This window comes from Lycium barbarum, chromosome 12 (assembly GCF_019175385.1).
Source record: "Lycium barbarum isolate Lr01 chromosome 12, ASM1917538v2, whole genome shotgun sequence".
NCBI lineage: Eukaryota > Viridiplantae > Streptophyta > Magnoliopsida > Solanales > Solanaceae > Lycium > Lycium barbarum.
Window position 1 is genome coordinate 96,343,735 of NC_083348.1, and position 19,122 is coordinate 96,362,856.

The window sequence follows — 19,122 nt, forward strand, 5'->3', positions numbered from 1 at the left end:
ACCTTTTGCCATGAATGCTGCAAAATCAGACAATAGTTGATCACAACATGCTTGTTTTATCCTATGACCATGAATGAGCTAGAGTCAGATGAAAACTGTGTTGCATTAGCATATATTTCCCTTTGATTTTCATCCTGTAGCAACAAAGAGTATGCAAAGTCCATACTAGGAAAAGGGTTCATCATGAGTATATTTCCTCTTGCCTGAGCGTAAATTTCATTGAGACCCATCAAAAACTGAATTAGTCTCTGATCTTCTAATTATTTTGTGAGTTTTTCTTTTCCTTTACAACCACACACACAAGTACAACACACAATGACATTGATACCATCTAGCTCATCCCATAATCTTTTGAGCTTAATAAAATATCCTGCAACATCAGTGTTTCCTTGTACTAAACCAGTGATCTCCTTTTGCAGATGATATAATTTGGTTCCATTTGACTTATCAAATTTGTGTTCAAGACTATCCCAAAGATCCTTTGTTGTTTTTGAGTGAATGACACTGTCAACAATATCTTTGGACAATGCATTTGAGATCTAAGTTATCACCATGTCATTGACACAAGACCATTGCTCATATTCAGCTGAGCTCAGATCTGGAACCTTACAGGCTCCATTGATGAAACCAAGTTTTGTCTTAGCTGACAATGAAAGGAGAATGGATCTCCTCCACCCAGAATAACCTCTTCCATCAAATTTGGTATTGACTAGAGTCATTCCTGGGTTATCAGAACTGTTAAGGTGATAAGGATGACTAACATCATAGGTGATTCCCTTTTCAGTTGTGGTAATCCCTGTGGTTTCTGATGTTTGTTCAGTCATGGTGATTCACACAAGATGTTGAAGAAAACAAGATTTAATTGTGTAGGGTTTCGGATCAGCAGTCACTGCTCTAATACCATGTATGAATATGAAAATATGAGATTGGGAAATTTCTTGTGTATTGATCAAATCAGGTTTACAATGTATATATACACTTTGTAATGAATAATACTCAAAAGAAAAAACAAATAACCTATACATATTTGTCCTATTTTTATTGGTTATGTAATAGTGCAAAATAACTAACTTTGTCCTATTGTGTGCGTGTCATGTGATGTATATACATTTGAAATCTATACTATATTGGGCTCAGATTTTGTTGTCTGTGTTGGGCCATTTCCATTTGAATATGCCAAGCCCACAACTTCCTTCATTGTTTTCTGTTGAGGCCCAAGCCCACATATTTTATTCATGTTATGTTGTGGTCAATGGAAACGAAGACCACATTATTGTACTTTGTCCTTTCTTGTCTGAACCTCGGCTTTCATTAATAACAAATTCTTCTTCTCCTTTCTTCCATCGTTACCAGTAATTCCTTCAATTTTTATTTGGAGTCTCCACACATATTTGTATCTCTTGGTACTTTTTTATTTCATTCAATTGATTCGAATTTGCTGTAGATTTCATTCTTTTTAAAAAAAATAAAATTATTTTCTTGTGCTTGTGGCAAGGACTTTTAGAAGATGAAAGTGGATGAGGAAAATGATTGAATATATTTTCTTGAATGATGGCAGATATAAGAATATCAATGGAATATTTAAGGAGAATGGAGGAGTGATATATATTGAAGGTTGTTGTAATATTATCACTTATTTAAAGAATTTTTTTATTCATTATTATATGTTCATTTCAATTGGATTATCAAGTGCTTATCTAATAAAAGTGCAGATCAGTTTTTTTTCTTTTTTCTTTTTTTGTGCTTATTTTTCTTTTGGTGCTCCTTTTCTGTGTATTTTGTTCCTTTTCAATTATTTATGCATATTATTATTGTAGTATGTTTTTTTTTCTTATAGGAAAAAATCCTTTAAACTTAATGTAGGGATTAAAGTCTATGTTTATTATATCCTTATTTAACTTATCAACAATAGAAAAATTATGTATTTTTCCTTTAAACTTTTTCTAGTAAACCAATTTATTTTGAAACAAATAAAATTTATTTATTTGAAACTACAACAGAAAAAGGAAAAAATGAAACCAGAGGTTATCTGAGAAATTAAATCGTTATATTTATAACAAAAGATGGAGTTTCAAAAATTATGCAAAAGATAAAATGTTTTTGTATTTCCCATAATAAAATAAAATGTTGATAGTATACATTTATAATTAAGGGTCTCAATTATTTTGTTAAACATTTGAATACTTCAAAATTACATAATGTGAAGAGAACGCGATTGACAAAATTTTAGGTTTATTTATTTATTGAATTTCTCTTTGTATTTAGATATTCAAAAAAAGATTCATTTCATAATTTAATAAGATTTTAATAACCGCGCGAAGTGCGGACCAAATTACTAGTTCTTTATTATATCTAGCTAGGAACGACAATAAATACTCACTGATCAACAACAACAACAACAACAAGCCCAGTATAATCCCACCATGTGGGGTCTGGGGAGGGTAGAGTGTACGCAGACCTAACCCCCACCTTGAAAGGTAGGGCGGCTGTTTCCGAAAGACCCTCGGCTCAAGAGAGGAGAACAAGAGAGGAAAAACAAGACAAAAGGTTAGATAGGACCAAGCATATCGAAAACAATATGAAAGCAAGGAATAACAAAAGCGAGAAAGTCATGGTATAACAGTCCGGAAAGAAAGGAGCATTACCTACTATCGATAACTAAGATAACCAAAGTACAACGGCCCAACAAATATAAGCAGCAATCAAATGCAGAAATCAAATGGCAATAAACAAATGAGCAAAACTACAACTACTATGGTGAAAGGATTAGCCACCTAGCCTTCTATCCTAATCTGAGTCCTCCACAACCTCCTATCTAAGGTCATATCCTCGGTGAGCTGAAACTGTGCCATATCCTGTCTAATCACCTCTCCCCGATACTTCTTCGGCCTCCCTTTGCCTCTCCTGAAACCGTCCATAGCCAACCTCTCACACCTCCGCACTGGGGCATCTGTGTCTCTCCTCTTCACATGCCCAAACCATCTCAGCCTCGCTTCCCGCATCTTGTCCTCCACCGATGCCACTCCCACCTTGTCTCGGATATCTTCATTCCTAATTATATCCCTCCTAGTGTGCCCACACATCCACCGCAGCATTCACATTTCCGCGACTTTCATCTTCTGAACGTGAAATTCCTTGACTGGCCAACACTCCGCCCCGTACAATAAGGTCGGTCTAACCACCACTTTGTAGAACTTACCTTTAAGTTTTAGTGGCACTTTATTATCACACAGCACTCCGGAAGCGAGCCTCCATTTCATCCACCCTGCACCAATACGATGTGAAACATCGTCGTCGATATCCGCATCTCCCTATATAATAGACCCAAGATACTTGAAACTTCCTTTCTTTTGAATGGCCTGGGTACCAAGCCTCACTTCCTCGTCAGCCTCACGCGGTAGGCCACTGAACTTGCACTCCAAGTATTCTGTCTTGGTCCTACTCAATTTAAATCCTTTAGACTCCAACGTGGGTCTCCAGCCCTCCAGCTTATCGTTAACTCCGTTGCGAGTCTCGTCAATCAGGACTATATCATCCGCGAACGACATACACCAAGGCACCTCACCTTGTATTTGTCGCGTCAATTCATCCATCACCAGGGCGAATAGAAACGGGCTAAGAGCTGATCTCTGATGCAACCCCATCATAACAGGGAAGTGCTCCGAGTCTCCTCCTACCGTCCTTACCCTGGTCTTAACTCCATCATACATGTCCTTTATCGCTCTAATGTACACCACAGGTACACCTTTAGCCTCCAAGCATCTCCATAGGACCTCTCCTGGCAGTTTGTCGTAGGCCTTTTCTAGGTCAATGAATACCATGTGCAAGTCCCTCTTCCGCTCCCTATACTGCTCCACCAATATCCTAACAATATGAATGGCTTCTGTAGTCGAGCACCCCGGCATGAATCCAAACTGGTTCTCTGAAATAGACACACCTCTCCTCACCCTTATTTCCACCACCCTTTCCCACACTTTCATAGTGTGACTTAGCAGCTTGATACCTCTATAGTTGTTGCAGCTTTGAATGTCTCTCTTGTTCTTGTACACGGGAATCATTGTACTCCACCTCCATTATTCCGGCATCTTCGCGGTCTTAAAAATGACATTAAACAACTCAGTCAGCCACTCCAAGCCTACCCTGCCTGCATTCTTCCAAAATTCCCCAGGAATCTCGTCAGGTCCGGTCGCTCTTCCCCTGCGCATCCTACGAACAACTCTCTTAACCTCCTCAACCTTTATACTCCTACAATATCCAAAGTTGTGACGCCTATCCGAGTGCTCCAAGTCTCCCAACACAATGTCTCTATCCCCTCCTTCGCTCAAGAGTTCATGAAAGTATGACTGTCATCTCTGTCTAATGCGAGATTCCTGTACCAACACTTGGCCATCCTCGTCCTTGATGCACTTCACTTGATCCAAGTCGCGTGCCTTCCTCTCTCTTGACTTGGCGAGCTTAAATAGCTTCTTATCCCCACCTCTGTCCTCTAGTTCTGTATAAAGGCGTTCAAAGGCAGCCGTTTTAGCCGCCGAAACTGCCAACTTCGCCTCCTTTCTCGCCATCTTATACTTTTCCCTGTTCGTCTGCTTCTTTTCATCATCCTTGCTATCTACCAACTTCACATATGCCTGCTTCTTTGCTTCTACCTTCCCTTGGACTTCTCCATTCCACCACCAATCCCCTCGGTGCCCACCACGGCGGCCTCGTGAGACCCTCAATACCTCTCTAGTCGCTTCCCTAATGCAACTGGTCGTCCTATCCCACATACTACTTGCATCCCCCCTACTATCCCATGCTCCCATAGCCATCAACTTCTCCCCTATCTCTAGGGCACTAGACGGAGTCAAACTTCCCCACCTAATCCTCGGTCGGTCATCCACGATCCTCTTCTTTTTCTTCTTCCTTCTTATCTCCAAATCCATCACCAATAGCTTATGTTGGGTCGTAAGATTCTCACTCGGTATGACCTTGCAGTCCTTACAGAGGCCTTTATCATCTTTTCTAAGAAGCAGAAAGTCTATTTGCGTCGCAGCCACCGAGCTACGGAAGGTTACCAAGTGCTCCTCCTTCTTCGGAAAACTCGAGTTGGCTACCACCAATCCAAAAGCTTTTGTGAAATCCAGGAGTGAGACTCCTCCACCATTCCTGTCCCCCGAAGCCAAATCCTCCATGCACCTCGTCATAACCCCTCGAAACAGACCCAATGTGCCCATTGAAATCTCCTCCTATGAATAACTTCTTAGTAGGCGGTATACTTACCACCACTTCGTCCAAGTCCACCCAAAAGCGCCTTTTTACCTCCTCGTCCAAACTCACTTGTGGCGTGTGGGCACTAATAATGTTCAAGGTGAACCCTCCAACGACTAACTTAATCGCCATCATCCTGTCATTGATCCTCCTAACCTCTACCACCTGATCTCTAAGCTCACTATCTACTAAGATCCTTACCCCATTCCTATACCTCGACTTGCCCGAGAACCAAAGCTTGTACCTGTCCACCTCCTTATCTTTAGGTACTACCCATTTAGTCTCTTGGACGCAAGCTATATTAATTCTCCTCTTCTTAAGAATCTTAACTAACTCTATGGACTTTCCCGATAAAGTCCCAATATTCCAAGACCCTACTCTCAACCTAGAAGCTCCCTCAACCCCCTTAGCCCCCCCAACCCTGTCCCCCAATCCCAACCGAGAACATGACCCTAGTCTATCATCCCTCACCAAAGCCAGTAAAGCAAATATACACTAGTAAAAGGTTAATCTAAGACAAACGAAGGGTCAATACTAAAGCACAAGTTAGCGATAGTCTATAAACAGTGAAATATGCGGAGCAGGCAAAATTTATAAGGCTAAAAGACAGGAAATGGGCTAATGGAGGTACCAACTCCAAGTAAATAAAACCTGTTCACCACCGAGAAATCTCTGTTCACCGCCAGAAATGTCGTTCTCTGCCGGAAAATACTGTTCACTGGCCGAATCAATGTTCACGACCGGAATCACCGTTCACATACATGTGCAGAAACTGCCCGGAAACCTACTGGTGGAGGATTTCCGGTCGCAGGGTAGAAGAGAGAGGAAAAGAGGAAAAAAAAAAAGGAAGAAGGAAAGAAAAGAGAGAACAGAGGAGAGAGAGAGAGAGAGATCTGGCCGGCCGGTGGTCGTTGTCACCGGTCGCCGGTGGCCGTTTGGGGTGGCTTGGTTGGAGGGGTGGGTGGGGTGGGGGTGGGGGTTGAGGGGGAGGGGGGAGGAGGAGCAAACTTACCGTTGGTGAGAGAGAGGAGAGAGAAGAGACACAGATGCTAAACGAAATAGGAAAGAAAAAAAAAAGTAAATACTCACTGATCATATTCATATTATATGTCTTTTAAGGTTTTTGTATAACTCTTAAGAAAGATAATTACATCTTTAATCAAAAGAATATTTGTTTATAGTACTCTTTATCTCCCCTCAAAAGTCACACTTAATTAATTAGCACTACACTGAGTGAAATTGTAAATTTGAAAATGAAAACGTAATAAATGTACGTATTTTTGTACTTCTTAAACGTCAAATATTTTAAATTAATTTCAGTTTGTTAAACAAAAAATATGCAATCGAAAGGAGTACCGAAGATATATACATTTTCTCATGAAAAGACGAAAATAAACTTTTCTTTTTAACCTCAAGCCTTAGGAGATGACAAAGTGGAGGGCAGTTAAAAATGTAACCTCAATGATGGAGGTAAGAATTTTATTACTGAACTTCTACTCAATCTTCATGGGAAAGAAGATGAAACTCATATTCAATAAATTCTTTAATCTTTCTATATCTTATGATTCATGTTCTTCATACTTAATTGCTCAATGGCCACCAACGATTAATTTGAAAAGAATAAATTTTTCAACTTTAATTTCAGAGAGTGCTGAATTTACATTTGCGCTGCTGATCAAGTTGAAATCTAGCAGAGCTGCTTTAAATTACCGTCTAAAATACCGTGATGGCTCAATTAGCTTTCCTTTGACACTTTATATTACTTTCCTAAAGAATTAAACAACAAATTGGAAGTGATCCCTTCACCCTTTTTTATTGATCCTTTTTCTATAAAATAACTCTCGAATTGGCCAAGCCAACTTCAATCATTTCGCATATTTTTGTGCAAATTTATTTTTTAGAAATGATACAAATAGATACTCCAATTGACTTAGTAATTCATTCATAGAAAATCATGAAAATATTATAACAACACATATTGAGACACATACATCATACAAGACCAAAAAAAAAGACACAACATTACTTTCAACGACAATTGACACATACATGGTTATTACAAGTTTCTCCAAACGTCTAACTTTTTTACATATTATATAATTAGTTGCTTTCATATACAATCACACGTAAATAGCACACCGGTAGTATTTATCTGGCCGCGCCATCTCGATATATAATCAATTAAGGATGAAAACACAGGTGATTATACTTTCACCATATGTCAATTGCATGGATCTTCCATCAGCAAAAGTACCAAAATCATCCACATTTTATATATGGATTTATTTGTAGTAACTAGTTCGCCATTATATATATATCAAGCTGTATTTGCCACATGGAAGTACTCGGCCTAAATAATCTAACACTAGGAAATCTCGTCTGTCCGTCTTAGCTGCAACTTACAAGAATTTCTCCAAAACTGTTACAAATAGCATATGTTGGCATACAATATGATCAACATGAGAAAACAAAAACGACGATACTAAATTTTAAACGACGACTGACTCAGAAATGGTTATTATTATCTTCTTTTTATCTCACATTGACTAGGGAAGTGTGAAATTTGGAAATTAGTTTTGTATTTTCCTTTTCCAAATGCAATTCCAAGTCTTCTAAATTGTGTTCCTTTCTCCCTCGTCATTAACATAATAGTAATACGATAATTCAACTTTAGCGTACTGTTTAACAAAAAATATACTTAAGTGGGTCATCATTGTCATCTGGATTACGGCGTGTGTCTTTTTTAAATAGTAACTATATTGAACATTAAGCTGTATTTGGACATGGTCCACTCCTTCAGCCATAATTTTTAGTCTTCCTTTCTGTTCAGACATTATGGATTCTTCCGTCATGACGTCCCACATAAACCTGTTTAGAGTTAAAACTTTTAAACACTTTACAGTATAAATAAATTTTAAACGATCAGATCACCTCAATGATGATTATAATTAAAAAAATTAATAAGATTAGTAATTTGAAAAATATGGCATGTTATTTGCTACATTTACATTATTAGTGTATAAAGAGATTTAAGTGACACGTTTTTATTTATTTTTTATTTATTAAAAAAAGAATGACAATTTTCTATTATTTGAATATAATTTCATTTTATAGTTAATGATAAGTTTTTCTTGATCATGCCACATGCGAACCTTCATCTTTATATCAATTCTGTCTGCCCAATCCTTTTCGAACCCCTTTTTATATTTCTATTATTTCTCCATCAAAGGCCACTCACGATATTCATATTTCATGCCAATCTGTCCCAACGAACAGATTATAAATACTCCACCAATATAGTGTCTTCAATCATTAAAACTTAAGTTGCTTATTCCACTCTCCAAAGCTGTGCTGTTATCTTGCCTATTTTGTTTTTGCTCTTATCCTTCTTTATTCTTGCATACTATACATTGTATATATCCACCAATATTATCAACATTTCTTCCTGATCAAAGTGAAAATGAGCACAAAGGGCAGCAAAGAAAGCAGAATCAAGAAGTGCATAAAAGCACCAATCAGAGTTTTAATTAAAGCAAGGGATTATTACGTCCATAGCCTGATGGAATGTTCTGGAAGAATTGGTTATGGCAGTGTCATGGGAGTTCCACAAATCTCTGCTCTGCCTAGAAGTTTCAGTGTTAATTCGACTGTGTCAAGTAGCCGTGATGAAGATTTGAGGGAACTGATGCGAATTGCTTCCAAAAAGAGTCTTTTAAACAGGCAAAAATCACTTGCTAAAAATGCAGTGAATATTAATGTGGTGCCTCGGAGTCGATCTGTTGTAATTGGAAGAATTGATGAAGATAAGCCTTGTGATTTCGATGAGGATGTAATGGTGAATACAGATGTATTTTCAAGAAGTAGAAGCTATGCTGTTTCTTCTAGAAGAACAGGGATGTTCTGAAACAGAGTAAAATATTTGGAAGAAGGAAACAAGGCTAGCTGTTGCAAAATTATCTGCTTTAACTGTTTCTTGGTTTGTTTTTGTTATGGTTTCTTTGTCCCTGTTGTCATATACTTTTGCATATGCATGTTCACTTTTGCTATCAATTCTCTATGTAATGAACTCAACATCTTGCTTTCTCAGGTTGCCCCGCTTCTTCTTGTTCTTCTCTTTTCTTAACCGAAAAGATAGTATTCAATACGTTTTATAATAAGTGGTGTTTTTAGAGGACCAAATACATCCCTATTATTTTATCATAACTTTCATTACATCCTTAAAATATTTTATTTAACCAAGAACATCCTTCAAATTTAAAAAAAATGACCAAAAACATCCTTCCGTCAACTTTTCCATCTTCTCTAACGGAATAACCAGCATAGAGACTCAACATAGCCAAACTATTACTGTTTTCCAAATCTGCCGGCATCATATAATTTTAGCTAACTCCTGATATGAATATATACTCACAACATCAAAGAATTGGATGGTATTAAAAGTTCAACCTCCTTCAAATATTTGAATATAAAAAGACAAAATATTGTTACTATCTTTTTTTGTAAGACAGGTAACATACATGAAAAAATTTAAACGAGGCAGCAAAAGGATTGCTATGCTATTTATATACAAGATGTATGTTGTTACATGGATGATGAAGTTCTTCTGTCTGATAGTTGATCTTTCCTTTCTTTACCTTTTCATTCTTTCGTTATGTCAGAACATCAATTTTTGATGATGAATTGTCTCTACCACTTCATTTTTATAGGTTCTTGTTGTACCCAGAATTGGATTTGGTATTCGTTTTGAACTATGGCTTGACTTACTCTAAATTGCGATTGATCAAGTTAGAAGCTGAAATTGAAATCTTTATTTAAGAATGACAAATCAACGCAGAACTTAAGAAGAAGAAGAAGAAAAAAAAACAGAATAAGTCAGTTCTATGGTGTCTTCCTGTGGATACGCTTTTACATTTTCTCAAAACAGAGGAGAAGAGGAAAGACTATTACATGATCTAATTCACAATAGGCAAAGTGACATTTCTACATTTGTTTCTCAAGCTTCAGCAGATTCTGTTTTTGATGAACTTCCTATACCAATTCCATTTTCTAGATTCTTTCTGAATTTATAATTGGGTTCTTTTTGAGATGTGATGTGCTCTTCTACTAGATTGCAGCTGATAAATCTAAAAATTGAAATTTGAAGTATATGTATTGTCAGCAAGAAAAAAGATCATTCAGTTAGAGAAGATGGAAAAGTTAGACGGAAGGATGTTTTTGGTCACTCTTTTTAAACTTAAGGATGTTCTTAGTTAAGTGAAATATTTTAAGGATGTAATGAAAGTTGTGGTAAAACAATAGGGATGTATTTGGTCAAATTCTCGGTATTTTTATCTTTTTATTTTGTTTCAAAATAAAAATTAAGAAGACATTTTTTTCTTCCATTTCCTCAAAATAAAAATTTCCTTTTTCAAGTCATTTGATAAAGAGTAAGTTAATAACACTTTTTACTTCTAGGGGTGAGTAATTTTCTTTAAGGGATGTGACAAGCTAAATGTTATGAAATGGACGGAGAAATCATTGCCTTTTTTTTTTGGCGGAAAGTATTCCTTTGTCCTTTAAACTAGAACTAAACTAAACTACTATAATTGCTTGTGAAAAGTAAATACTCCTATATTTTAACTAGTAGACTTTTTTTGTTACGCTATTTTTAATAGTTGAGTGACCACATAATCAATCACGCGTCTTTCAGTAATATTTTAGCTTTAGCCTAATCTAAGTGACACTCTTTGTGCTATTCTAACATACACTGTTGATTTAATCTATGTTTCAAGTTTTTCTGAGAAACTCAATATTGATTAAACTAACAAAGTTGTTTATAAGGTTGAAATGAAATTACAAAGTGTCACAAAATTTAATATTTGGAATCGAAAGTTTATCATTATCCTACTTTAAGTCACTGTAACTCTTGTCTTGTTTCTGCCATTAGAGTCCATCAATTTGCACTCATGTGTGAACACTCTTCACACTCTCAGTACTCTTTCTTCTCCTTAAACCCTGTTTCCGTTACACTTTTAATCCATGCATAAATTTCCCCATCTCTTACTAACTCTTATCGCCACACCATCCAACCTCCATTTAATTTACTTAACAAATAAATATTTGGGAGGTGGTATGACATAAAGAATGGTAAAGAGATTTGAAGTAACAACAAACCCCCTCAAAAATGTTTGTTGGGCTACTTTTCCTCATTTATTACTGTAGTTAATTAAGATATTCAAAGTCGGTCTTAACTGATGTTGACAAAAACCTCGCAGGCAATGAAGTTTTTCATAGATATTACTATTATGAGCCTGTTTGGATCGGCTTATAAGTTGTTTTCAGTTTTTTTGAGTGTTTGGCTGGCCAGCTTAAAGTTATTTTGTGCTTAAAATAAACCCAAAAAAATAATTGGACCCATTTGACTTAGCTTATCTAAAGCAGCTTATAAGCTGAAAACAGCTTATAAGCCAAAAAAAAAAAAAAAGTTAGACTACCCAACTTATTTTTTTAGCTTATAAGCTGTTTACAGCTTATAGGCATAAGCCCATCCAAACAGACTCTATATATAAGAGCGATTTTTTGTAGTCCTCACATTATGTTTTGTCCTATGATGTTGCGCCACATCGCGGATTTTATCCTACATATTTTTACTTTTGCTCTCTTTCATAGCCATGCTACTTGGGCCTTTGAAATTGGACCATGTATTTTTTTTTTTAAATCTCTTGTTTTCCCTTATTAAGTTATTCATTACTAAAAACATATTTTTACGTCATACTAAAAACATATTTTTATATGTCTATTTTAGCAAATCATGAAAGATTTAATAATTCTTCTTATATTACCGTTATCATTAAGTAACTTTATAGAGTATTAGTAGTCAAACTTAAATTTTAATTAGAATATTTTACTCCTAATAAATAATTTCTTAAGGGAAGTGTCAAGTTAACAAGAAACAAGTAAAAAAGAATCGAGGGTGTGCCTTTAACATTATTTGTTATTACAAAATTTTGCTAAAATTTAGGCAACTTTGGAGTCACTGTTTCGTTTTCAATCAGAACATTTATTAGATCTTACTACTTAGTACCCCATATTCTACTCTTTGGGTGTGTTTGTGAAGGAAATATCATTTCAAAAATGTTTTTCAGCAAAACAAGTGTGTTCTTACTTATTTTTTTGTGTTCCGTATGTAAGCAAAATATATTATCCTAAAATCAATTGTATATAATCTAGACAAGTACTATGGGAGGTGGGGTGGGGGTGGGATGTGGTGGGTGGTGATGAGGGGGGCTATGAGGGTGGGGTATTTAAGATGAGGTGTATTGGAGGGCAGGGAAGACACAATGAATGTGGAATGTCATTTGTGGAACTTAATTTTCCTACTTCCACAAATGAAGTCATTTTCTTCATTTTTAATGATCTTATTTTTCTAGAGAAAATGTTTTTAAAAAATTTTGACCAGTCCAACATGAAAAAATTGAAAAACATTTTCTAAAAAACCTCCAAAAATATTTTCCATAGCAAACACACCCTTTATTTGTTTTAAACCTCCAAAATTTTGCTTCTTTAGTGTAAAGAATATTGTGTCCCTTTGCATTTGCTAATTCTCCTTCAAAACTTCCTTCCTCATAAATAGTTTGTTCTTTAAAAATTATTCAATTATGAGTAAAAAACTTTAATAATTATGAAGACTTACCAACAAAACATGATTAATGTGCCATTAAAATAAATTAATTATACAATAGAAAAATGTGATATAAATTATATTTTTATAATTAAATTTAATATGTTTTCATCATGAGTTTGGGTTCGGGCTTAGCACGGGCCTCATGCAACTAGTTAAGATAATATATAAGGATAATAAATGTCGACATTTAAAGTTTTAACTTAGTTAAGCCACTTGTTACTAGAGGAGGTAAGCATAAATTTTGACAAGTAGAAGCGAGACACCTTGCTTTATATTAATTGCAGAGGATAGGTCAGAAACTGATCCTCGAATCCAATTTGTGAAAATAACGTGCCTTAAATTACAGTAATGATTTTCAGTTGTCTACTTCCATTGTCAAGCGTAATCCAACCATTACAATTTTAAATAAAAAATCAATTGATAAGGGTAAAATAATTGTCCCACGTATGGCAAGGTTGATGTCTTGGGTTAAAAGTTCTTGCCCAACTCTTTTTAGGTGTCATAATTCTATTTTTAATACATTGATCGAAGTTGACGAGATCTTCTAACTTTCATCATAATTTTTTTATAATAGGTAATTTTATGACTATAATCTATGAGAAAACAACAAAGATTCAGACAAGTTCACAGTGATGGCCTAATCGTGATAGGAGCAATAATTAAGAATTAATGGCTTTGCTGATCCTTGTTTAATTTGTCAATTGCTCAGCCGCCATGCTGGGGGCGCAAGCATTCTTTTAGAGTATTTGGATAGTTTAATAAAAGGCACTTTGCATCCACATATAATCATGACAGGTTCCATTTAATTGCTATATTAACTGCAGCATATTTGCTAATTCAGCAAATCATAATGACTTGCACCTTTCGTTTATGCCCCCCGACTACCCAAGGTGCTGAAAGGGACATCATACAAATAATGGAAGCTGGATGTACATCAATACAGAAATTTAGAAAAATAAAATTGATTTAATTTACATATATTGACAGTATTATAAGAATTTTACACATACTATTAAACAGGTCATTTATCTTATGTTTTCAAATTATTAATTTCACTTATTATGAATAATTATGTTATATTTTTAGGCGATGCTAAACTTACGCTATCTATCTATATATATAAAGCAGGGCCATAAGCCAGGTGACATAGCTCGCTCACAAGCTAGAATTGCTATTTATCTTTTTTTCTATTTTTTTTTAGGTTTTTTCTTACATTTTCCACTTAAATATCCATTTTTCCATTAAAAAATAAAGGCTGAACAGTTGCATCACTTCAGCAATTGATATGAATGGTTACCAATAGTAATGGCCTTCGATTAAAATCCGTTTGGATTAAAAATTTCAGTTACAGTTCCACATTAATTCCCTTATCCTATTAAGTTCAATTTTCAGTTGCATAACAACTTCTCTCAATTTCAGTTTAAAATCTTCTTTTTAGTTCCTTATCTTATTTCAAATTCTTTGCCAACCAAATCTTTCTTCCAAAATCCCGCACCAAACATTAGCGACCCTAATTCTGGAGCAAAACAGATCTTTCTTCTAAACTTCCACTGCAAAAAAAGCGGTGGCGATTCCGGTCGTGCAAAACAGACTATCTTCCTTGCACTGGTGTTTGCTTTGGTGGCGGTGGTGACAATTGTGAGCAACTACTTTGCGTTGGCCTCGTTTTTTATGAGAAAAAAATATCGTTTATATATCAATGAAAAATTTAATTTTGTGGGTCATTCCATTAGTGATAACAGAATGCTTATATTTCAGTAACTTGCGAGAATGATAGTGACAAAGAAGAAAATACTTATTTTTCAAGGGGTTAAGAAAAAAACTTATCCCAATGGGGTTTGGAAGAACAAGTTTGATAGGATGGATTTCAATGAAATCAAGGATTTTTATTATGGTGGGAAGCCGGAGATCGATACGAATAAGATAACCAAAAGACAACAACAAAGACTTTATGAGGTAGTTACAATATTACATAGAAGTTGCAAAATTCGACATACTTATCTTATTAAATTATCACTTTCACCTCACTATTTGTTGCCATCTCAATCCATAATCTCATTTTCTTATGCCAAATTGGTGTGAATAATTACACAGATTATGAAAGAGCTAGGCATCACTAAAAAGTTCAAAGTTTAAAAATTCTTCTGCTACAAATTAATTATTTTTTCTAAGAAATTAAATATCTATTTCGTTGTGATTATTTTAGTTAATTCACTAAATTTGAAGATATGAAGTCTGTTAGTTGACTTAGTTTTGGAGTATGCAATATTGTTATGGAGAAATAATTGATAAAAGTTTGAGTATTTGTTAGTAATATTTTAAAGTTTGCTTTGACTTTGTAAAAAGATGTTTCATCGATTTTGAAGTTTATTAGTGACAATTTTGCCAATCGAGTTTATTTGCATTCATTCATCATTTACCAAAATGCCAAGCAACTTTTTTAAAACTCCTTCCAGGGATTTAGGTACTTAAGTTTTGTGCATTTTTGGTTGATTGTTGTCTTTTCGATGTCTAGAAATATTGACAACTTTTGTTTAATTTTTGTTTAAAAACTTGATTGTTGTGAGAAAAATGAATCGAATGCTTTTGACAGTTTTGCTCTTGATTTTTTATTGTCTCATCGTAATCACTTTGGAAATTTTAATTTCATTTAATGTTATGGCTTGATTTGCCTTTTTTTAGTTATTGAAAATTTAAGTTTCGCAAGTACATTTATAATAATGTTATAAATTTGTATGTTTCCATTATTTTCTAGGAAAAAAATGAAAGGTATTCTAATTTTACTAAAACATGTTCTTTTGTTATTTTAAATTAGAATATTAGAAAGTATCATTTCATAAATTAAATTTCTGAAATTATTAAATTGGTATCAGTATGTTGTTATTTCAAATATCCTTTTGGTATCATTATGTTGTTGAGGAAATGTTGTAATGCTTTTTTGTGACATTGTTCCCTTCAAATTCTATCAAATGTGTATGCCTCTTTTGTAAGATATTTAATTTTTTGTTGTTTACTAAACAATTTTATTTGAAGAAATGTAATAACTATAATTAGCTACTAGCCTGTCAAATAATACAATGCAAGGAAATCAAAGATGCGGTAAGATTTTATAATCTCATATCTTCTTCTTAATGACCCATGCTTCAAAAGAGAAGAATTCAATGAAGCATGGTGCAAGGATATGAACAAGAAATTGTTCACTTCATGCGTTAATATAACCATTATCTTCTAAAGATATTAAGTAAAGAAAGTTTCACAACTTTGTTTGCATAATCTCGTTACAAGATTGATAACAATATTTCTAAATAGCATTTAAATAGAAAGGAAAGGCGTAGAGTTTAAAATTACATAATTTTATCTATGAAATAAGAGTTAGCTTCCCTATACAGTAGGAAATTTTATATATTTAAATTTATTATTTTATTTTATTTGTTGCATATGTATTTTTCCCTTATACATTTGATTTATTATCTTATTTGTGTTTGTCTAAATTAAGTTTATAAAGTGTCATTTTAACCGCGTGAAGCGCAGGTCAATTAACTAGTTAATGTATAGAAGTAAAAGTTATGCGAGTTAGGAGTCCTTTGGGGTGGGGGGAAGAGGGAGTTCAGAGTCCTACTTTCAAATGAAAAATAAAGAATAAACTCATATTCCTTTCGTATAATTTTATGTGTCATTGTTTGGTGTGACCGGACATTAAAAAAAAATCTTTAAAATTCTTCCTAGAATAGGCTATTACCTTCCAACTTATTGTGCCAAGAAAGAAAAGATTACACTTAGCTTTATACCAACATTGGCTATGTTTATAATCTTTAGCCCTTAACTTGACTAATCGAACACGCTGATTTAGTTTCATTTTTGGGAAAGTCAATCTTATGGTTATACTCCTCAACAAATCTGTGCAAAGAAATTCATCGGTGTTTGACGCTTCTTCGTTGGACACTTAAATTTTTATGGGCTGAATAAAGCATCCCTACTAGTGACTAAGAAATGGGCTTCTTTACTTGAAGGAGACAGTTCACATGTGGTACAGAAAGAAAGTCACCTTTGGAACTCGACTTAATACATTTACAACTCTTAAATTTAGGAAAGAATTTCATTTAGACATACAAATTACGGATGGTTCCAATTGATCACATGAATATATGATAAAGTACCCTATTAATTTTTTTTTTTTTTTTTTTTGTGCATGCTCTCAAGCGTCAATTGAATAGTTAAGCTAATCACATAAATATGTCATCTCATTTAATTATACACATTGCCTCAATTGGAACATGCTTTAATGTGTATAATTAAAGAATGTGACATACTTTAAGCGGTTGATGTGTTTATATAATTCTCATTTCAGCACAAAAGTATTTTCAAAATTTAAACTAAAATACCGTAATTCGAGTGTCTAGATGAAATTTATTAGCAAATTAAAGAAGCTATAGAGGAATAAGTCTTGAACTCTGATACTGGGAATAAGCATTTGAATTGGGTATATTACGAGTCAAGAACAAATGTTGAAAACCAAATATAGCGAAAAGTATGAAGAGAGAAGAGAAACGACAGAAGCTCCATGAAGGCCTCCTTCGGATGCTCTATCCTCCTCCACCATCACCTCCTTCGGAAGAAAACGATGAAGAACCACTTCACATTCTCAGTCAAGGCCTCAACTTGGACCAAATCCCAGGTTTTCTTTTTACGAGTATATTTTGATGTCTCTGCACTTTATGCTTGATAAATGTAGTTGAAGTAATTGGGTTTCATGTGCAGATGAAGTGGAAAATGACAGGGGATCTTCGTCCTCTGGCGACCAGGAGTCTGATAATGGGCCTGAGAAACTCACAAGGGCCCAAAGGAAGAGGATTAGACGAAAGAAACTTAAGGAAGCAGCCTCTCGCCGTCAAGATATAATTGGGCCGTTGTTGCCTACTGAAGAGAGTGATGGTAAGGGTGTAAATGTGATGCCGATAGGTGAGGAACCACAAGGTGTTCGACAAAATGCCAATGAGCCAGGTAAGCTTTGACGAGTTGAAATAGTAGCAATATCTCCTTATAGTTCACATTGGATTTATCTAATATCTAGTGGAAGTGGAAATAATACACCGTTAGTGTAATTAGCCTTCTTATAAGGTTACTTATCTTAATTTTCATATTAATAATTGCACTGATTATGAAATATTACCACCTTTAATTACCTAGGTGACCTGATATTGTGAATAATTTTTACACTGTTTATGTATAAAACTTTTAGCTACTAATGTTGCAGCAATAATTGTACTTGTCCATTGTCCAGATGATGCAGAGTCCTGCTCGAAACAGAACAGACTAAAACAAAGAAGAATGGCTAAAAGGTTGGTTGGTGGCAGCTCAAAGCCAACTGGGGATAGCAACAAGCCTTGAAATTACCGATCCCTTTGCCAAGGAATGCCTGACTGCAAAAAAGGAAGTGTCATTGCAACAGGCAGAAGTGAAAATTTTAACTGGAAAGAAGAAATCGAACTCTGGTACAAGTGCTGACAAAATTTTATAGAAAGCAAGTAGTGTTGTTGTTCCTACAAAATTCAGATGCATTGTTTTCATTTTTGAACTGAGTGGTTTATGTTTGTGCACTTTACGGGACAAATGTTCACATACTAGTTAATTTAGTGATATGTTGTGCTATAGCACTGTAAATTATATTCAATTGATTCATATTCTTTTAATGACATAGCTTAATGAACGTTGGAGATCAAAACCTTGCTTTAAGAACTTTCAGAGTTTGAAGAAAACATGTTTCTTAGGTAACCAAGGGTATGACCTAGTGATCAATGAAGTGGTTAAGAACTATAAGGTACCAAGTTCAAATGTTATCGGAAGCAAAAACACTAGGTGATTTTATCCATATATCCAAGCCTTAGGGATGGAGTTACCCGATGCATGTGTCGGTGGAAGGTATCAGGTACTCCAGAAAATATCGAGATGCATGCAAACCGGACAGACACCACGTTTTCAAAAAACAAACATGCTTTCAAGAACATCTAAAAGTACAAAAGAAGCATGGATTTCAATAGTACTAAGTATGCAAACTTTGTTAATCGTACTAATAAGTAATAAAGAGGACGGGAAATTCTGATCCGCAGACCATGAGATTTATCATGGATTGGATTATGCACTTCTTAATTTGGGCTATTGGGCATCTATCTCTGAGGTGATAGAAGAAGCATGTCCATACACAACTAGTGGGA

General features: G+C 34.8%; 2 protein-coding genes across 2 annotated transcripts; both read left to right on the forward strand.

Annotated features, from left to right (window-relative positions):
• Nucleotides 1-8,489: 8,489 nt before the first annotated feature.
• Nucleotides 8,490-9,333, forward strand: LOC132622599 (uncharacterized). The gene has a single exon (XM_060337226.1). It carries the CDS (start codon nt 8,708-8,710, stop codon nt 9,149-9,151), a length of 444 nt encoding a protein of 147 aa, XP_060193209.1. The 5' UTR covers nt 8,490-8,707; the 3' UTR covers nt 9,152-9,333.
• Nucleotides 9,334-16,931: 7,598 nt separating this feature from the next.
• LOC132622099 (uncharacterized) lies at nt 16,932-18,571 on the forward strand. Its single transcript, XM_060336631.1, has 3 exons — nt 16,932-17,585; nt 17,669-17,911; nt 18,192-18,571. The coding sequence occupies exons 1-3, from the start codon at nt 17,441-17,443 to the stop codon at nt 18,296-18,298; spliced, it is 495 nt and encodes a 164-aa protein (XP_060192614.1). The 5' UTR covers nt 16,932-17,440; the 3' UTR covers nt 18,299-18,571.
• The last annotated feature ends 551 nt before the right edge of the window (nt 18,572-19,122 follow it).

Coding starts and splice junctions, on each gene's coding strand:
- LOC132622599 (XM_060337226.1), top strand. CDS start 8,708: ATGAGCACAAAGGGCAGCAAAGAAAGCAGAATCAAGAAGTGCATAAAA.
- LOC132622099 (XM_060336631.1), top strand. CDS start 17,441: ATGAAGAGAGAAGAGAAACGACAGAAGCTCCATGAAGGCCTCCTTCGG. Junction 17,586..17,668: donor CAACTTGGACCAAATCCCAG/GTTTTCTTTTTA, acceptor TTTCATGTGCAG/ATGAAGTGGAAAATGACAGG. Junction 17,912..18,191: donor ACAAAATGCCAATGAGCCAG/GTAAGCTTTGAC, acceptor TCCATTGTCCAG/ATGATGCAGAGTCCTGCTCG.